This window comes from Diabrotica undecimpunctata, chromosome 5 (genome assembly GCF_040954645.1).
Source record: "Diabrotica undecimpunctata isolate CICGRU chromosome 5, icDiaUnde3, whole genome shotgun sequence".
In the NCBI taxonomy this organism is placed as follows: Eukaryota; Metazoa; Arthropoda; class Insecta; order Coleoptera; family Chrysomelidae; genus Diabrotica; species Diabrotica undecimpunctata.
Window position 1 is genome coordinate 141,159,841 of NC_092807.1, and position 22,140 is coordinate 141,181,980.

The following is a 22,140-nucleotide window of genomic DNA, read 5'->3' on the forward strand; positions in this document are numbered from 1 at the left end:
ACCAACGCAATAAATGGCAAAAAAGATACACAAAACCTAAATAAAATATATTTCAATCTGATTTATTTATATATATATATATATATATATATATATATATATATATATATATATATATATATATATATATATATATGTATAAGGATTTCCACAGTTTTCACTGTATTCCTTCACTCAACCGTTTTCTCCAATTTTTCCTGTTTAGCCAGTCCCCTTCCTGTAGGTTTCTTCTACTCATTGCTTCGTCCACTTCATCTCTGAAAGATCTTCGGGGTCTGCCTCTCTTTTTTCTTCCTATCGGGCTCCACTCTGTTATTCTATTTATTCACCGATTTTGGCCTGCTCTTCTGACATGTCCGTACCAGGTTAACCTCTTCTGTCCGATGTAGTCTATTATGTCGGAGTTCATTCCCATTCTCCTCTTAATCTCCATGTTATTTATTCTATCTCTTCTTGTTACTCTGCAGCTTCTCCTTAGGAATTCCATCTCTGTTGCTTTTATTTTGTTTTTGGTTTTCTTATTTATTGTCCAATTTTCACACCCATAAGTGAGGATACTTCTTGTCATGGTATTATATATTTTTTTCTTTGTTTTCATGCTGATGTTCTTATCCCATAGTACCGGGTTGTCCTAGTCTATTTTTTATATCTTCCTCCGTTGTTCCTTTGTTTGATATTATGAAGCCTAAATACTTATACTTGTCTGTTCCTTTGATTTTGTTTACCTTTGTCTATTTCCAGCTGTTTAATTTCTGTAGTCTCCGTTGTTAGGTATTCAGTTTTCTTTAGGTTTATTTCCATCCCATTCTTTGTATATTCCTGCTCCAGTTTTCTCATCATAAAACTGAGGTCATCCTCGTCTTGTGCGATCACTATTTGGTCGTCGGCAAAACTTAGCGTATATAGATATTCGTTCCTTACTGGTATACCCATTCCTTCGCACTTTCTTTTCCATGGTTTCAGGTTTCAATCTGATTTAAATAATAATAAATATAATACCATAAAAAGCTCTTAAACTCATAACATATCTCCACTTTACCTTTTTCGAAAACATCAATGATACGCCCATATAAAAATAATTATACACTAATGACAGTAAACCATTATACACTAATGACCACATTATTTGTCACTTCATTAATGTCAGTGTCCCGTTTTACGTTTTGGTAAGGTATATATATATATATATATATATATATATATATATATATATATATATATATATATATATACTACTACTAAGGATTTCCACAGTTTTCACTGTCTTCCTTCACTCAACCGTTTTCTCCAATTTTCCCTGTCATTCCAGTCTCCATCTCGCAGGGTTCTTTTCTCCATAGCCTCGTCGATTTCATCTCTGAATGACCTTCGGGGTCTTCCTCTCTTTCTTCTTCCAATCGGGCTCCATTCTGTGATTTTGTTTATCCAGCGTCCTCTGTCCGCTCTTCTGACGTGGCCGTACCAGGATAGTCTCTTCTCCTCTATATAGTCGATTATGTCTGATTGCACTCCCATTCTCCGCTTAATCTCTGCGTTTTCAATTCTGTCTCTTGTTGTAAGTCTACAGCTTCTCCTCAGGAACTCCATTTCTACTGCTCTTATTCTACCTCTATTTCTCTTGTTTATTGTCCAGTTTTCGGACCCATATGTCAGGATACTTCTTGTCAGGGTGTTATATATTCTCTTTTTTGTCTTTATCGTAATGTTCTTATCCCACAACACTGAGTTTAGTTGTCTTATACAGTTTCTTGTTTGTCTCAGTCTGTTGTTTATATCTTCTTCTGTTGTTCCCTGGTTCGATATTATGGTTCCTAAATACTTGAATTTATCTGTTCCATTTATTTGTCTTCCCTCGTCTATCTCTAGGTTTCTCATATCCTTGTTTTCTGTTGTTAGGTATTCGGTTTTCTCTAAGTTTATTTCCATTCCGTTGTTTTTATATTCTTCTTCTAGTTTTCTGAGCATAAAGCTGAGATCTTCTTCATCTTGTGCGATGACTACTTGATCGTCGGCAAAACTTAAGGTGTATAGGTATTCGTCTCTTACTGGTATGCCCATTCCTTCGCACTTTCTCCTCCATGGTTTGAGTGTCTTTTCCAAGAATATTTTAAACAGAGTAGGGGACGTAGCACAGCCTTGTAGAAGTCCTTTTGTCGTCTTAAATGGATTGTAGGCTTTATTTCCACATTTAATGTGTATATATATATATATATATATATATATATATATATATATATATATATATATATATATATATATTTATATATATATATATACTTATATATATTTATATATATATATATATATATATATATATATACATATTTTACAATAACTGTAATAAAGGCAATGGTTTCCTGCCGAAACGTTAATTTCTATGGAAAATAAAATCTAGTTCCACATTTAATATAATTTATTGAACCTAAATCCAAGAAAAACTAATTTTATATGACGACGTTTCGGCAAGGCCGCACTTGCCATTGTCAAATCAGATAGTAATGCTTCTTGCTGGTGTTTTAAATAAAGTTTACTTTCTGTTTTTCAATGTTACTCGAGTAAGTTGTCGTTCCATCGTTTTCGTGGTCTTCCTACTGATCGTCTTTCTATTGGGGAACCGTCTCTTGCCGTCTTTACTACTCTATTTGTTGTCATTCGGCTTATATGATCGTTTCGTTCTACTCTTCTATTTCTTACCCAGTCCTTTATGTTCTCCTGACTGTTTTGTAAATTCTTCATTTCATTTCTTTTCCGATATTTTTATTTCTCCATATTGTTTCATTCAGGCAACCTTCGGCACTGTTTCCTCAATTCACTTGATCTTCCACTTCTGTTTCGAGCTTTCCGTAGCTAGATACTGTACTTAATGCCTAGATATTTAGATTTATTTGCGTTATATTTAAATTCCAAAAATAAATAAGTCTTTTTGCACAAGGTCATGAGACATTTTGCAATTATTATAGCTCTGAGGTATCATAAATCAAGAAACTTTGATTGTTTCTTGAGTGATAAGTTAACAACATTAAAATGATATTTCAACTTGTAATAACAGGCTTGCATTGTCCTGAAGCTGAAATTGGATTATCCCATTCATGAGGTAGGGTATTATAGAAATGGTGGTAGTCTTCAGAAATTACTTTCTTCGGTGATTGCAAGTCTTTAAATTTCCTCTTATTTACATCTTAGTAAATTTATTGTTATAACCATGCATTTTGTCTTTTTGGGGAAATTAACATGTTAATTTTCTCGCGGTTATAAAGAATTGGTGCGGCATAAGTTGTAAATCGTCTACACTTTGAGAGAGTAGTATTACGTCGTCTGCATAGCAGATTATTTTAAGTTGTTTTTCTCCCATTTGATATCCTTTATAGTTCTTACTTTTTTATTATTTTATCCATAATTTCGTATTCGTTTCATTTTTGACTCGTTTATAATGGTCGTATGCCTGTTATGTTTGTTGTGTTCTGTATTGTAAAAAGGCTTTCTTCTTTTCTGTACATTTTGTCTTCACTTTCTCTCTAAACTATGGGGTTTTCTTTTCTGATATGTTACAGTTTGTTTAAGTTGTTATTTTTAAGTTTTTCCCAGCTTCCCTCGATGTTATCGTTTTCTAATATTTCATTCCCAGCAATCTTTTCTGATGTTCTTTTTTCTTGTATAAGTATTCCGTGGATTCCGTATTTGGTCCTTCGACTCTGATTTTTGTTTTTGATGGTGTTTAAAAAAACTATTGAGTTTCGATGAAAACAATTTCTGGAAAAACTGTGTCATTTTTCTGCTAAAAACTGCATTATATATAAGTACCATATACATTTCTCAAGTGGATGGTGTATATGCAGATAATTCGAAGAAGTCGTAAAGTTGCATACTAGATGTTTCCTATAAAATATTTTTTATTCTTTTCACGCTCTACCACAACGTGTTCTACGACTATATGTCAAGTTATTGTTACCTCCTGAATAAATATGTTTTATTCAAAGGAGGTATACGAATTAAATAATAGTCTTTGTACTGGAAATATTTAAAACCAACGCCATTATACTTATTTGTTTACAAATTATAACAAGCTCAACAGTTGCAAGGTTACACCGAATAGTAGTTGATTCTGGGGTTAGCACACGATTGGAATACTAATGCGAATGCGTGTGTCAGAGAATAGAACACGAAAGGAACTACTTATAATGTACTGTTTATTAACTCCTGGAGATGCACTTTAATTGTTTGAATTAAAATTTAGTAATAAAGGAAGATAATGTAATAAATGAAGGCGAAGAAATTATAGAGCTGGAGCAAATAAGTAGAGAAAAAATAATAGAAGGATTATCAAACATAAAAATAGGCAAGGCAGGTAGAGATGATGAAATTGAACCGGAAATTGTAAAATACATGGGAGAAGAAGGAATAAACTGGCTATGGAAAATATATTAAGAGGCGTAGGAAAAATAAATAATCCCTAAAGACTGGCAGAACAACATCATCGTGCCAATATACAAAAAAGGAGGACATGTAAACTGCGACAACTATAGAGCACTATGTCTATCATCAGTATAGTATAGGGTAATTCGAGGAGAGATGGCGCAATGGTTTTACAGCGCCACCGCTAACGTTAGAATCGAAGTACCTGCGCTCTGACGTAGCTTAGTTCATATTTATACGTGATTCCGACGGTACAAAATTATTTTTTCGAATTCTTTCTTTGTGTTATTGGACTTTAAATTTAATAATAATTTTAGGCACAGTATTCAGGTAAGTAAATACATTTAAGTTTTCATATATCACCTCAAAATTGTGTATATTTCCAAACGTGTTTAATTTTTGAGGTGCTCCATCTCACCTCTCACAACGAGGATAGATGGTTCACTTCTTTTTGAGGTGAGATGGCTCACTAATAATTCTTTTTCTTCTCAGTATTCCAACCAAATACAAACGCATTGCAAGTTTTTCCAGGGCTAGTTGGACAGAACAACAATTAGCCGAAGACATTCAAGCTGTCAATGTAAATAGAATGGGAGTTAATGAGGCTGTTCGAAATTTTGGGGTACCGGCAACCACTCTACGAAGAAGAAAATTCAGAGATAATATAAAGAAAGGCCCTCTTGGACCCTCCTCCACGTTAGGCGTAACTGGTGAAAAAAAGTTATCGAACATATTTTAAAACTTCAAAAAACTGATTTTCTCCTACTCGAACCGATGTGCGAAGAATGGCTTTTCAATTGGGCGAACAGCTTTGCATTAGACATAATTTTAGTAAGGAGTTGAGATTAGCTGGTTTTCCATGGCTGCAGTTATTTCTGCAGAGAAACCCAAGGCTGTCAGTGAGAAAAGCAGAAGGGTTATCCATTAATCGATCCTTGGGTATGATCAAAAAAGACGTTGAGACTTACATTCATCTACTAGAAAATACTCTAACCGAGAACGATTTTTTGAATAAACCTGGACACATCTACAATATGGATGAGACGGGTCTACAACTGAATAACATACCAGGACATGTTGTTTTTAAGAAAGGATCTAAAAACATTGCGAGTATTAGCTCTGGTTAAAAATAAAAAATAAAAAGCAAGAATTCGAGGATGGGATGCCTCCGGGATCTTTGGTCTACATGTCGGAAAGATCAGCTTATGTCAACAGTGAGATATTTTTTCAGTGGCTTAAAGATCAGTTCGTCCTCAGAAAGCTGACAAAAGTAATTTTGTTACTACTTGATGGTCATGCTTCACACTGCAGTAACGTTCAGATGCTAGAATACTGTGTTGAACACATCATACTGCTTTGTTTACCTAGTCATACGACACAATTCTTACAACCGCTAGATAGATGTTTTTCAGATCGTTAAAGTTAAACTACTACTCAGCTTGCAATTTATACATTAAAAATAATCCAGGACGAACACTCACTAGATTGCATTTTGGAAAGTTACTTGCTGAAGGATGGAACAAGTCTGCAACTGTAAGTAATGGAACTTCAGCATTCAAGACTACTAGAATTGCGCCATTTAATCCTTCTGCCATCCCATATGACGCCTATTTGACTGAAAATAGTATTGTACTTGAGGCTCCTGTCATTTCTGATGCAGGTAAAAATAAACAAATCCCAGAAGGCAGTTCTCAAAGTGTCAACAAAGCTGTATCTGATGATGGTCAACAACCTTGCTGCAGTTGGCAGACTGAAGATGATTCTGTACCAGAAGAACAAAATGAATCAGTTGCAGAAACTAACGCAAATACTCCCGTGAAAAATACCCCTGGAAAAATGCTAGACATAATCTCACCCGTTCCAGTTGTTTCCACTGGCGTTAACTCGGTTCGAAAAAGGAGCAAGCAGCTAGCAGAAATTTTAACTGCAGTGACAACAATTGGCAAAAAAAGAACATAGCGTCTAAGAAAAGGGAGAAAGAAACCATTAAATTAAAACAAGTGTTGAAGAAGCCAAAAGTGACCAAAAAAAAAAAACTTAAAGAGCTTTCAAAAGCGAATCATCCTCAGACTAAGATCTAGAGACACCTACATTGGATGACTCTTCAGATACTATGGATGACGATGACCAGACTTGCACCGAATGTGGCGAAATATATTCCCAAATCACAAAATCTAACGACTGGGTCAATTGCATACATTGTTCCAAATGGTTTCATGATTCCTGTTCCAATTTTATAAACTTTTGCCACGACTGTGGTATTGTTATATGCAAAACAAAGTAACATTGTTGCTAAAACACTTTTTTTTGTTGCGCCATCTCACCTCAACACTGAGGGGAAGATGGTTTTTGTTAACTATTTTTTTTTTTTTTTTAATTATAAGTTTTATTTTTTAATGCTGTTTATTACTTAATACATGTTTCTAAACTCAATAAAGATTCGGTAAAAAAATTAACACCGATTCTACTTTAACATTTAGAAATTTTAGCATGAAATTTAAAATCCTGCGCCATCTATCCTCGAATTACCCCAAGTATTGTCTAAGACAAGAAATAGAAATGGAATTGGGAGAACAAGCGGCATTTTGACCAGGAAGAATGACAACGTATATACTATTAGGAAATACATAGAAGATACAAGGAAAATCTACTATTAGCATTCATAGACCTAAGAGCAGCATTTGACACGATAGAAAGACAAATTATAGGGAAGTGCTTGAGGAAAATAAATATACCAAATACATTGATTCTCCAGGATCCAGACATTGCTCCGCCCTCTTCATAGACATAAGACAAGCGTTTGACAAGGTATGGCATCAGGGGTTGCTCTATAAGTTGAGGAGTTGTTTAACTCTAAACTATTACACACTACTAAAGTCATACCTTACGAACAGACGTTTTAGAGTCAAATACAACAATGAAATAACAAAACTCCAACCTATAGCAGCGGGAGACCCCCACGGAAGTTTACTGGGTTCTGTCCTAACCCCAATAGTGTGGTGCACGTGCCGTTCGACAAAAAATGTGGATTTCGTCTTTCACCTTGTCGTCGTCTACTGACGCGAGCTCACCCATCATGCAAACCTAAATTAGAAATGAGATTCATCACCTAAGACAACCCCATTATATTACTGGTCCCAAGTCAATTGTTCTCTTCACCATTCAAGATGATTATGTCGATGTTCAGGGGTAACAGGGGGCACTCAGCGTGGCGTAATTGAAAAAAGTTTTCCATGTTCTGCAAACCACGGATTTTCAATAGGTCTGTTGTGCATCAGCCTTAGGCGATGATCTTGACATTCTGTTGTTATTCGACGCCGCTCTGTGCCCCTCGATTCAAAACTTCACTTTAAGCAAGAGACATCCGCCGACCGTTCTGTGTGTGAATTTGTATCAGCCCGAGTCTCTGACGACGCAGGGATGCAGGGACCATTAATACCGATTCATACACGGAAGGTTTGACAAATCGTACTCTTGCGCCTTATATTTAGCCATTTAATTCATCAAAGCGATAGCAAAGCTTTTGCTGAAATCGTAAACCTTAAATTTATGCATATACTAAAAAAAAATCATTTTCTAAGCTTTTCCAACCTCATCGGGGCCAAGGACATTTGCACCAAAATTCGTCCTGAATTCAGTGTGATCGAATCCCTTATAGTTATGTAATTTTAGGAGTAGTCAGTTTCTTGTTATGTTAACTAATTTCTTATAATGTTAATTAAATAAGAGTAGTTTTTATTAAATTTGGAAATGGAAATCGATTTAAATTAAATTTAATAATTTAAGTTAAATTAAACTAGAACGATTTCCGAAGTGGAAATCGAAATGTCAAAATAAACTTATTTTAAAGTAAAATTCTCATTAAAAATACTAAATAGTTTTTACTAGATATTCGCCAAAAAGGTGCGGGTACCTCGTAATTTGAATACATGACCAATTAAGGTTGTTAGTAAAACAGTGCGTAGTATATTTCCATAAAGAGATAAGAAACTTAATATATGGAAATATTTCATTCGTAATCGACCTCCCTAAGTATATTTATGCGTTAGGAGATACCCTAACAGGTTTCTGTAATAAAAATTATTTTAATTTTTACGTCTGCAAGATACTTAGCGAAGTTTGTTAACAATTTACGTAGTTCTCCTTGCTTGAAAAGGTTATAATAATTAAAATACTACAAAACAACCATAAAATATAAAGAATTTATGGAAGACTACTGATGCTTCAAAAAAAGTCTTGCGGTATTTTAATGAATTTGCGAAGTATAAAATATTTCGTCCAGTGGTTTCCAAACGTATTCATTTATAGGTTGAATATCTATATGTATTATTTCCGTATACTGGACTAAATTTAGGTTTCAATATGTTGTATAGACAAAAAGTTATATCATTAATTAAACCAGTTATATCATTAATTAAACCACATAGTCTGGACTTAAAAATAGTTCTACTGAACCAAATTTACTAATTTTCACATAAACACCGAAATTTACGTGTTATAATATAAATAAATTATTATTGTGGCACTATTAGTTTAATACTATTCATGAAAAAATTTTGCTTTTTATTACCTATAAAATCTCTATATCATTCTTCTTCTTCTTCTTCTTGTTGTAGTGCCTATCCGTTTCTGATGTTGGTTACCATCATGGCAAACTGTATTTTGCAAACTGCTGCTCTGAAAAGATTTGTGGTTGTTGTGTTGAACCACGTACGTAGATTTTTCAGCCGGAAATTCTTCACCCTCCTGGTCCTCGTTTTCCTTCTACTTTTCCTTGTAGAATTAATTGCAGCAACCCATATCTTTAGCTGTTCCTCATTATGTGACCGAGGTATTCGATTTTGGCTGTTTTTATTATGGTTAACAACTATTTTCCTTTTGGCATTCCTAATAAAACGTCCTGGTTGGTAACGTGGTCGGTGTAGGATATCTACAGGATTCGACGATAAAGCCTCATTTCGAAAGACTCAATTTTCTTGCAGGTAGCGTCTGTGAGATTCCACGACTCAACTCTATACTATTAAACTATTAAGAAAAAATTTATTTGCTATTGCAGTTACTGCATATCAGGAAAATGATATAGCAACTGCAAGGCGTTATGCGCAAAAATATCCTAATCGACATACACCAGACAGATGATTTTTTCTATCCATTGATCGTCGTTTACCCGATGCTGGTACATTGCGACTGCATTTTACTGGTAATAGGGGCCGTCCAAAAATGAATATAAATGATCTTAATCTGGAAGCAGTATGGGGATAGAGATCTGTTTTGAATTTTACATTTTCCATCGGAGTCCATTTTTTTGCTGGAATCACTTTACAAATTTGCAAAACTATGCTGGGACTAAAATAAGCATTTTTATAATAGGCATTAAATAGTCGAATATTTTTTTACATATAAAGAAAGGCTTCACCTTTCAAAAGCACCTTTGAAACATTGGAATCGTTTAACTTGGAGCGACAAGTGCATGGAGGTAGGGTGGGGTAGCCCCTCCCTAGCAAGCCGAGCAAAAAGTGAATTGGTGAGTTCAAAATCACAACACTCTCCAAAAATTGCATTTCATCGGCTTCCTGTCATCTTTAATCTTTTGTTTTAATTGCAAAATCGTTACGAAAAAGTTGCCAATCGGTTGCCAACTTTGAAGTGAAGTAATGACAAAATTCATTTTCTCGTGAGTGGGGACGGAAAAAATATTCTATTTATTTCATGCGTAAATAGCCCAAATGAGAACCCAGCATTTTATTTTATTTAAACTCTGTAGGCCTAAAGGCGATCAAACGAATTTCTCGTGAAACATGTAATATTTCTCTTGAAAAGAACAGCTGCCTATTATATAGTGGAGTCTGTTTATAACAATAAACAGACTTCAAAGTGTTTAGAATATCAATCTTAAAAACGTAAAAGGAGTATGGATCTTTTTCGGCTCCCACGATATATAGACTGAATCAAAAATGCCACAATGCTCCTTACCACTTTGTAAGCGCTGCTTAAAATTTAAACTCCTGCTTAATTTATATTTAAGTCCTTCATGTTTCATACTGCATCAAAAGCTTGCGCCACGTCGAGGATGATTGCGGAGCAAACTTTCTTTTTTTTTTTCTAGTCACCTCTGTATTATATACGTTATTCTATATATTTGACCGATAGTTGAATGACTTTTTCGAAACCGAAATCGGTGTGTTGAAATTAGATCTTTAGCATATATGGGAGGTTTCAGCATTTTCAGCAGTAGCTTCTCATATAGCTTCGAAATTAGATCTATTAGAGTTGTACGATGATATTGTATTTGGTGGCTTTTCAGGTTTACGGATCAATATGACCTCTGCTACTTTCCATATCTTGGGAATATATCTTAATCTGAATGAGGCATTTATTAGATATGTCAGCTTTACTATTACTTTTCTAGAGAGTTTTCTAGAAAAGAACCCAGTTGCTTTCCTTGGATTGATGTTTGCTTTAATTTCGTGGTACACTTCTTTTGGAATTACTAGTTTAATTTTTAATATTTTACAAAATCGATCGTTTTAATTTCTTATTGGCCCTCCAGAGGGAATAATCAGTTGTGCTATCATTTGTTAGTTCTCTTAGATAGTTACTAATTGATCCGTTTTTATGTTTTCTAATTCTCTTTTAAGCTTTAGTAGCATTATTTTGTTTAGTTTTATCAGAAGGTGCTCTAGAATATTGCCAAATCCTTCTGAGTTTTCTTTTCTCCACGATAAGTTTTCTAAATCGAAATCATAAAGCATACCTTGTAGCAGACATTTCATCTAATCATAAACCTCCACTTATACTAATAAAACATAACTCTCGCTGGAAAAGTATACCCGATCACATGACAAAATTTATATTAGACGGACATGAGCTAAAAGAGCTAAAGTACTGCGGAAAACAAGACTCAGAATCATAACCGACTTTCTTTATTGTTAGTTATATTGATATTTTAACACCAACCGAACACAAAATTTTTTATTGGCGACACACTTACAAGAAAATCACCGGTCATTTATATATGATTGTAATTATCAACGTTTATTAAACAATTAATTCATATTTTATAATTATATATATTATCTTTTAGTATTGACATGATTAATAAACATACCATTAAATTTCTAATACATTAATTATATTTTGTTTATTTTTTGTTTACTTTGTTGCAGAAGAGAAAAAGATTTTGAAAAATGTCAGTGGAATGCTACGTTCCGGTGAACTATGTGCTATTATGGGACCATCTGGTGCTGGAAAATCCACCCTACTCAATATACTTACGGGATACAAGTAAGATTTCCTGATTTTTTCTGTGTTTTGTTTTCAGGAAATTATAATGCGGGAAACGGCGCCAGCAGCGAGGTAGAAGACTCGCCTATTATTATTATTATATCTAGATTTAGCCATACGGCTCACACTCCCTCTAAGGGGAAAATTCACTATTCCCAGATACCTACGGTATCAAAAGGATTGAGCTCTGGTGGGTCTCTTTCCTTGTATCGAGCCCTAGGTGACTTGGTTTGCTGGAGTATCTCCCAGAAATTTTCGTACACATCTGGACGTCGTGAGGAGTACAGCTTTCTGCGTGGCCCTATAAAGATGTTCATTTATACCCAGCTGTTTATATATGCTAGGAGGTTTTTGGGAATAATACCAGTAGTAGATAGAATAATAGGTACTGTCTGGGTACTTTCCATTCTCCGTTGTCTCCTGATTTGTATTTCTAGATCTCTATACTTGGCTATCTTTTCGTTGTATTTAACACGCAAATTATTGGTGTTAAGTATCACCACATCAATAAGTGTTGTTTGCCTGCTAAGTTTATTAACTAGTATGAGATCCGGTCTATTATGTGCCACTGGTTGATCTGTAAGCACAGTGCGGTCCCAATATAGCTTGTATTGTCATTTTCAAGCATTCTATCAGGGACATATTGATAATAAGGAAGATGGTCGGTTTGGAGAAATCCCAGTTTGTCAGCTAGTTCTTGGTGAATAATCTTTCCCACTGAGTCATGGCGTTCTTTATAATCAGTTCCTACAAACGCCTGGCATCCCCGGTAAGATGTTGGATGGTTTCTTGGGCTTGGCATCCATATCGGCATTTGTCATTTTGGACTTGAGGATCTTTAAAAATATATTTCAGGTAATTTTTAGTTGGAATAACCTTCTACTGCGCAAATTGCTCGATGTAAGGTAGATGTCTCAGCCTGCACCTAAAAATAAGTTCTTAAATTAGCAACCTGTTTATCCAATTGCTCACCTATGTCCATAAGTCCTCTTCCCCCTTGATATCGCAGTAATGTTGTTCTTTCTACTGCACTGCGTCGATGGTGTTTTTGCGCCTTTGTGAGAAGTGTTCTTACTTTCCGCTGAAGACTCTCTATATCCGTTTTTGACCACTTTATAATACCAAATGAGTAGCTCAGCGCGGAACAGGCGTACGTATTTGATGCCTTAAACAAATTTTTACTATTAAGATATGACCGATTTAGTTGTCTTACTCTTCGTACGAACTCGGAAGTTAGTTCGGTATTAATTAGTTTATGGTTAATTTTTCGCGCTTGCTGTACTCCGAGATATTTGCACATATCATTTTCAAACATTGCCTCGATGTTTTGGCCATCTTGCATATCGAAACCTCCGGGCTGAAACTTTCCTCTGACTATATTTAGTATACGACACTTGTCTAGTCCAAAATGCATACTAATATTATTTGAGAAAGTTTCTACAGTTTTTAGCGTCTGATCTAGGTGGTTTCGAGTGGAAGCCATTAATTTCAAATCATCCATATATAACACATGATTAAGCTGCGCCACAACAGTGTTGTTATTTTTTATGCTAAATCCTATAGAAAATAGAGCCAGTGGAATTCAGCAGCTGAAATAATGGGTTCATCGCTAGGCAGAACCAGCGGGGACTCAACGAGTCCCCCTGGAAAAGGCCCCGGTTAATTGGGATATCTTCAGTTTCGATGTTGTTTTCACCGTCTCTTTGAAGGTGAATTTTAGTCTTCCACTCCGTCATTATATGCTTTAAAAAGGTCACTATATTATCATCGTTTTTATATATTTTCAATATATCTATTAGCCATTCATGCGGTACTGAATCAAAGGCCTTCTGGTAGTCGATGAAGGCGGTGAAAATGTTCCTTTTTTTGGAGCACGCCTGGTTGGAAATGACTGAGTCGATTATAAGTTGTTCTTTGCAGCCCACGGAATCCTTAGCCCATCTTTTCTCTTGAGGCTCTATGATATTGTTTAGAGAACAGTGTTGGTAGATAAGCTGGGCTATACAGGATGTGACCAATTTGTACAAAGTTGGAAGACAAGTAATTAACTAATACCTTGCATGCATAGTGTGCAAGTATTTTATGAAAAAATATTTGACTTTAGGGAATCCTTCTATTTCTCGTATTTTCTTATAGTTAATTGGTCAGTTGGCTTCCCGTCGCGATATTGTTTTACTTTAATATTAAGTAAAAGTATTCACTTTAATATTAAGTGAAAAGTACGACTCATTAGTGAAGTTTGTCTTGGACAAACTGAGTTATTCCTTGGTATACATAATTGTATTGAATACACCTTGATTATTTGAAAATTAAAACCATCTCGGAGTGTTTCTTTCTTAACCGCAATATTCTGCTCGACATCATAAAACTCGTTACGTCGCTAATTTCGACATTATATGCAGAATTATTTAGTGAAAGTATCAAATAACTGCAAACATTACGTAAATGAAATATTTTCAAAAATATGTAAGACTCTCCCTTCGTTGTACGCAATAAAAAATACATTCAAAAGCAACAGCCGATTTAATTCTGTAAACAATATTTAATTTTCTTATACTTTGTATAATAATTTTTAATTTACATTTTATACGTCTTCTTATTCAGTTTTTGGTTCTGTCCATCTTTGGTACACCTCGTCCAGTTGTTTTATTTTTAGTTCTTTCTATTGTGTCGTGTTCATACAGTTTTTACCGGTCATTATGCAAATATCAACAAACTATATAGTCATTGGTCCGCTTCGTTTCCTTTTTTTGTATCCGTAGTCTCCAATATGTGGTTTTCTTGACTCATCTCTTGCTACCTATTTCGGCTACATTTCTAGCTATCTCTTATTATAATGTTTATTTTAATTTATTTACAATCATCTAACACTAGCACTAAAACACAATTAATTTATAACGTTTATTTACTTAATATTGTTCTAAAGCTATTTTCTTGTGGCATTTTAAAGTAATTACTATTTAAATGGGAATAAGCCACAATTAAAGGTTAAAGTACGTTTATTGCCGTTTCAATTTCCACTTCGGAAATCGTTCTCAAAATACAAACAAAAAAAAATTATTCCCATTTAAATAGTAATTTATTTATTTAACGGTACAAATTTATATTATCGAATAACTTTCTACAATTTAGTTTCTCTTATATATAGTAAAATTATTCTTTCTAGAACGCAGTTGAATTATAGCGTCATAACACCGCTTTTTGGGATTTCTAGAAGTTTAAATCAGGTTCCTCGCTAGATCGTGATCAGGGGTGTAGCAAAGCGGGCTTGAGTGTAACATTGCTCCCTCATTAAGAGATGGAACCTTGTCGGGACTGAAACTGGATGCTGGTATCGGCAACTGGACCGATTCTTTTACAACTCCTAGTTATATAAAAGTGGTAACAGACTAATACCTGGACTTTGGTATCTTTAAAGATTTTCTCCGCCATATTTCTGACAACCCTCCAATCTAATCGGCGGTATTCTGGCTTTGTCATGGCTAACTTTTGCACGTTGCAGTCCAACACGTGCTCCCTCAATTAAAGCAATGTTTCTTGTACATCTTGGATCATTAAAGATTCTTTAATAATCAAGAATCCAGTATCTTACCCATATCTGTTTTCCAAATTCCAGGCACCGAATGTCGATAAAAGCATATACACATACATCACCCTTGAATCAGATATATGTATAGAGGGCTGCCTACCTACATTCAAAACTTTTATCTAACTTCAACCCATCTACAGTAATACCTACCTATTCTAAATTTCTGTCAACAAACTTTCACGGTATATCACACTTTAAATTCCAACATGTTGATGGTTGCTACCGTTATAATTAATCAAATTTTAACATACATCATATTTAGGGACATACCTCCCTTTATAATAGAAAATAATAGAAATGATTTTAACCAGTAGATGTTTATTAATTGGCACTTGTAGCCTGTGGCGCACCCAGGAGGGGGGAGGGGTTTGGGGGTTAAACTCACCCCAAGGCATATAAATTAAAAAATATATACAGAATAGTAGGAAAATGTAACTTTTCTTTCACAAAGTATACAAAAAATCCACAGCGCTAATTGAACAATTAAATTATCACTTTAAATATGTAGCACACGATAATTATTGTATAAATACACAATAATTAATACACAATAATTAATAATATTTTTCATTATAATTAGATATAGATACCTAATATTAGGCTCTATCTAAGAAGACATCTTAGTTCAGGGCGCCGCCTGACTAACTTTAGTGCAGGATTCGTTCTTCGTACTCCCGGCGATAGTTCCCGAGGTACTTTAAAATGCCCTCTCGTCGCCGAGTCTACGCCGAACGCCTACCTGCTAAACCAGACCCTCCTCTGTCATCCAGCGATCCGGAAGCGGAATGGCCGCTGTAAGGCCGGCATCACTTCCGAATCACTACCTTTATTCATTCATTCTCCATTCATACACATCCACACTCTATTCATCAGCAAGGAGGTTCTCTGTCTCGTTCCAGGTAGCGCATAGAAGACACTCATCGCTCCTAGTTCGGCATTATTTCCAGATGGGCATTTCCTCCTTCCCCACAGTCTGACTCACGCATTCCAACTCACACAGTGTGACCCACTTTTCTAGCTTCACCTTTCAGCATCATTCACTCTTACCTTTAGCGTTGGTTTAGCAGTCTTTCTTTCTCTTCCTTTTTCTTGATTACTGCACGGATATAGCTGTGTATATTAGTCCAAACTAATTTATTTTCAATCATTCTCTCAATCATTTCTCTCACTGTAACAAAATTCACACCTGTCTCTCTCTCCATTCTGTTCCTTTCCACTATCCATCTGCTGCAATCTAACATCGTATGTGTCACAGTGTCCGAGTATCCACAGTATAGGCATTCATCTGTATCAGCCTTTCCGATCCTATAGAGGTAGGCCCTAAAACACCCGTGTCCTGTGAGCACCTGCGTCAGGAAATAATCCAGTCGCCTGTGGCCACAGTCCACCCAATCTCTTATGTTTGGGATCAGCATTTTCGTCCACTGTGCCACATCTTCCGTGTTGTTCCATTCTTCTTGCCATCTTTCAACTGACCTTTCCCTTTCCTGTCTTTTCTCGGCCACAGTAAGGTTTGGACCTCTTCTCTCATACAGCTCTTTTCTTTCCACCGCCAAAACATGCAACGGAACACATCCAGTGATGGTCCATAAGGCTGCCGCAGACACAGTCCTGTAGGCGCATGCCACTCGCAACAGACTTGTTCTGTCTACTCGTGTCATGAGACTCCTACAGGCAGTTATCTCTACGGCCTCGCTCCAGACTGGTGCCGCGTAGAGGACGATCGATTGTACAACACCGTGTAAGACCCTCCTCCTTTCGGATTTGGGTCCTCGAATGTTCGGCATCACCCTCCCCAACGCAGCCGTACTATTCGCAGCCTTCCGGACCACCTCCCGCACGTGCTCTCCCCATTTTCCATTCTGGTGCAATGTCACTCCTAGATACTTTACATGTTTCTTAGGTGTTAGACATGCTCCCGCACATTTTAATTCAATATTTTGCCTATTCCTTGTCCCCTTCAGAATGATGGCTTCGGTTTTCTCTGTCGCAAGTTTCAGTCCGTGCTGCGTCATCCATTTCTTTACGACGCCGCCTGCGTTTCTAACCCGGTATTTGAGATCTGGCTCATCCCGAGCCACTACCAGTACAGCGAGGTCATCCGCGAATGCGAAAGGGGTTGTACCCTCTCCGTATTCACAGTGCATAACCCCGTCATATGCCAGATTCCATAGCGTCGGGCCCAAGACAGATCCCGAGTAGCATGCACCTACAGGACTGTATCTGCGGCGGCCTTGTCGACTATCACGGGTTCAGTTCATCTGCATGTGAAGTAGAAAAGAGGCATCTCTATAGAGAAGAGAACATTTGACAACAGCTGTAAAAAAAAAGAAAAAAGGGAAAGCTCAATGGAAAGATGGCAAGAAGAGTAAAACAACAAAATTAAGATGTGGCCTTGTGGACCAAGATGTTGATCCCGAGCCTAAGGGACTGGGTAAATTGTCTGTTTTAGGGCGTATCTTCATAGGTTCAGAAAGACAGATAGAGATAAATGCCTGTACTGCGACTATTCCGACATTGTTACTTACACAATGCTGGAGTGTAATAGATGTACAGTGGAGAGAAACAGAATGTATAAAGAAATAGGTATGAACCCTGTGACTGTAAGAGAGATGATCGTGAAGATGACGGAAAGTACGGAGGGATGGAATAGTTTTCATAATTACATCCGAGCAGTCATTAAAAAGAAAGAAGAAGAAGAGAAACATCAATCGGGCCAACGACAGAGATAAGATCTAATTATTATTTTAATGGAAATAAGTCGTAATTGAAGGTTGAAATAAGTTTATTGACGTTTGAATTTTTGATCTTTGATCTTGCACTGATAACTTGTTTATTCTCCAACAATTAATAGAAAAAAGAATAGCGGTTGGTACCGAAGTACATCTAGCCTTCATCGACCTAGAAAAGGCGTATGATACAGTTCCAAGACATAAATTGTAGCAAGCTTTACAACAACTCGATATTAGTCCATACCTTTTAGGAATAATTACAGAAGTATACAGGGAGAAAACTACTTACCTAAAAAATCGGAAATAGGCTATCAGAGCCAATAAAAGTAACTAAAGGACTAAAACAAGGATGCAGTATGTCACCACCCTTATTGTTTAATTTATATATTGAGGCAGCCCTCCAAAATTGGAAAAACCACTGCCAGGGAACGGAAATCCCCTTAGGAAATGACGTACTGTTCTCCCTGAACTTTGCGGATGACCAAGTCGTCCTAGCTCAAGATTCTTATGATCTAGAATTTATGTTAAAGCGTATATACAAAGAATATTAAATATAAAAATTTAAAAAGGCGGTTACAAGTCAGCATGAAGAAAACAAAATATTTAGTTATTAATTCAGATGCAAGGTTTGAAGTGTTGATAGACGAGGACGTGAAAATCAAACAAGTGGAAAAATTTAAATGTTTAGGGGCACTCATTGCTAAGAACGGCTTGGGAGAAACCGAAATTAAACACCGAATTAATCAGGGACGTAAAATTGTAGGATGTCTGAACTCCTTATGGTGGGATCGCAACATTTCCAAAAGGAACAAAAAAAGAATAGAGTAAACCATGGTTGAATCAGTTCTTTGTTATGGCGCTGAAGTATGAACAATTAATGCAGACCTAATGAGAAGATTGTTGGCAGTTGAAATGGATTATTTAAGAAGTGCTAGAACATCAAGGCAGGAAAGGAAGACCAACGAATCTATAAGAAATAACATGAATGCTACAGAAACGGTCATTCACAGAATAGAAAGAAGACGTTCAAAATGGTTTGGACACCTCTTGAGAATGCCTGACGAACGTTGGCCCCAAAAACTTCACAAATGGAAGCCCCCTGAAAGAAGAAAAAGAGATAGACTTCGACGCTCATGGAATGAAGGAATTAGACAGCGATGGAATCGAGAGGTTTGGAGGAGGAGCATGCCTTGGACCGGGAGGAGGAGGAGAACGGGAATACGGCGATAGCCGTCTCCAAAATGTATTCCATTTACACGTTGGATTAATGTTAAACGTCAATAAACTTATTTTAACCTTTAATTGTGGCTTATTCCCATTAAAATAGTAATTACAGTAAAACCTCGATATAACGGACTACTTGAGGGGGGGGCGGAGTGTCCGTTAAAGCCGAAAGTCCGTTATATAAAAATATATTTAAAATAAATCAAAACACTTTATTTTTTTAAATATGTATGTACACTGTATTCAGATACAAACATTAACGTTCTCAAAATACAAACATTAGTAAATTAAACAATTTTTTTTTCGTCCACACACGCTACTGCCATTAATAAAAGATCGTTTTTTGACGTCATGTCACTTTAACCGCACTTCTAAACTGAAAGCAAAATTACTTGTGTATGTCGGTCTCGAGTGTACGACTTTACCTTACTGCAAACATGCAGACTTCCTTCTTGGTGTGTGGGGACCTTTATGCTAAATTTTATTGAATTTTTTTGTAAAATACAGTGGTTTGGGACGGGTTAAGCATGTAATATTAACAGTATGTTTTTATTTCTTTTTTACTTTTGACCGGATTTTTTGTCCGTTATATCCGAAGTCCGTTAAATAGAGGTCCGTTATATCGAGGTTTTACTGTACTTTAAAATACCACAAGAAAATAGCTACAGAAAAATAGATAAAGGGACTGTTCCAAAAATGTCGTCAGCCTTACTGCGGCCACCCCACTTTCGGAGTACGGTACGTGCGACAGTCAACTGCGCACAACTAAGAGAGGGTGGTTTTACTTTGTAGGCAGGATAATAGATACCTGAATCTTTGGCACTGCTATCTTTAGTACTTTAAATTAAACTAAAACCCAAATTTTAGGGACCCAAAGTGGAGGCAGCATAAAAAAAATTCAAAACCCCCCTCAGAAACTTTCTGGGTGTGCCACTGCTTGTAGCATCCAATTTGACAGTCTGCAGGAGCATCCAATCTGACATCCTTAGTGGAAATAATATATATATATATATATATATATATATATATATATAGAGATACTAATAGCAGACACAGGCGCAATTCGCGAGAGTACGCCTTCATCATTACCAAAGCTTTTTCAGTCTCTTCAGACATGTTTTGCAATATATAATCTCATCGGTGTATTAGTAGTTTTTAGATGACCATAATTTGTTTCTAGCTAGGTCATAAAATGTTTTTGCTTTAGTTCAATTAGGTCGACGACGTTGAATGGGTAAATGGGTTTCCTTTTTGGTAACTTTATAAAGAATCAGGTTATTAAACTATTTACTTTCCTTACGAAGATGATTCAAACAAGAACGGTATCTTTATTGATCTTAACCTCATTTTAATAAATTGTGATGATGTATTTGTGAACTACATACAGAGAAATTTAAAATTTGTTTAAAAGATGACAATTTTTATTGTGCATCATCAATAAACTATTGTTAGTAAGACCGTATAGCGTTGCCCATTCTCTTGAAGAATAGAGTGGGTAAGGAAATTCAGAAATGTTAAAAATATTAGGTTTTATCATCATTCAATACACAGACAAATTTGTACGTTGTCTAACAGTATTCATATTTGGCGCCACTTTACTTTGTTGTTTAAATAATTAGATGACAAGTCAAATACTTCATCATTTTATTATTTATAGTACGCAGCCATATAACAATCGAAAACTAGTTATCAACAACGAAGAATATAATAAACAGAAACGAGTGTCTTTCTAACATAAATCAAGTTTTTGTGCTTGTTTTATACAATGTTTTTTAATTTTAATTTCATTGTATTTACTGATAAAATAATTATAACCATATTTTAACATATCCTAAAGAACCAAATAAATTTTGCGAAAGCTAGATAAAAAAACAAAGACTTTTACTTATCCTGCCCTATTAATGACTGCAACCTTAAAATAAAACTTAAATTAAACTCGGAAAGTCGAACGAATGTCTCCTAAAATTTTACCACTGCAGTGGTTAGCGTACAGAGGTGCCACCTGCTTTGGCGGTCATGAACGAAAACGATTTAATAATATCGATTTCTGTCCTTTAGGCTATAGGAAATGTGTAAAAGATTAAATCTTTTAGCAAAAGCTGCTATCGCTTTGTTGAATTAAGTGTTCAAATGTATGGCCTAGGAGGACAAATTCGTTAAACTTCACGTGCTCGAATCGATTATCAATAAAGTGTTATAACTCATTTCGGCATATCACTGCCTGTTCAGGCACTTGGGCTGATATACAGGCAGGGATATGCCGAAATGAGTCGTAAGTCGCTTTATATTTCTAAAGTGCTTTGTTTGTTTTCAATGGAGAACCACCTCTAAATGAAGCCAAATGTCCGTTTAAAAATTTTTAAATCTTCGTATCTACGAATATGAACATTATTTTCTGCAGTTTGTGTGTTTTTTGTTTTTTTTTGTTAAGTTAGTTTTAAATAATGAGTAAAGTTTACAGTAGATATATAATAACATCGATAATATACTACATATTGAGTTAGAACTGATGAAGCTTTAGAAATATAAAGCGAAACGTCTTCGATAAACTTATGAAGTAGTTGACTTCTTTTTTTATTTGCCAACCTGAATGACCGATTAAACCTCTGAATTCACTAGTTGAATACTTTAAAAATATAAATTGACTGTCGTAGTCTTTACAATATATATATATATATATATATATATATATATATATATATATATATATATATATATATATATATATATATATATATATATATATATATATTGTAAAGACTACGACAGTCAATTTATATTTTTAAAGTATTCAACTAGTGAATTCAGAGGTTTAATCGGTCATTCAGGTTGGCAAATAAAAAAAGAAGTCAACTACTTCATAAGTTTATCGAAGACGTTATATATATATATATATAT

The 22,140-nt window shown here is 35.4% G+C and overlaps 1 protein-coding gene across 1 annotated transcript in view; it reads left to right on the forward strand.

The window, feature by feature from the left end:
* Positions 1-22,140, forward strand: part of LOC140441885 (ATP-binding cassette sub-family G member 1) — a 125,176-nt gene that overhangs the window by 66,526 nt on the left and 36,510 nt on the right. The window contains exon 3 of the mRNA XM_072532862.1: positions 11,580-11,697. Coding sequence (XP_072388963.1) covers positions 11,580-11,697 — 118 coding nt within the window. The remainder of the gene's footprint in view (positions 1-11,579; positions 11,698-22,140) is intronic.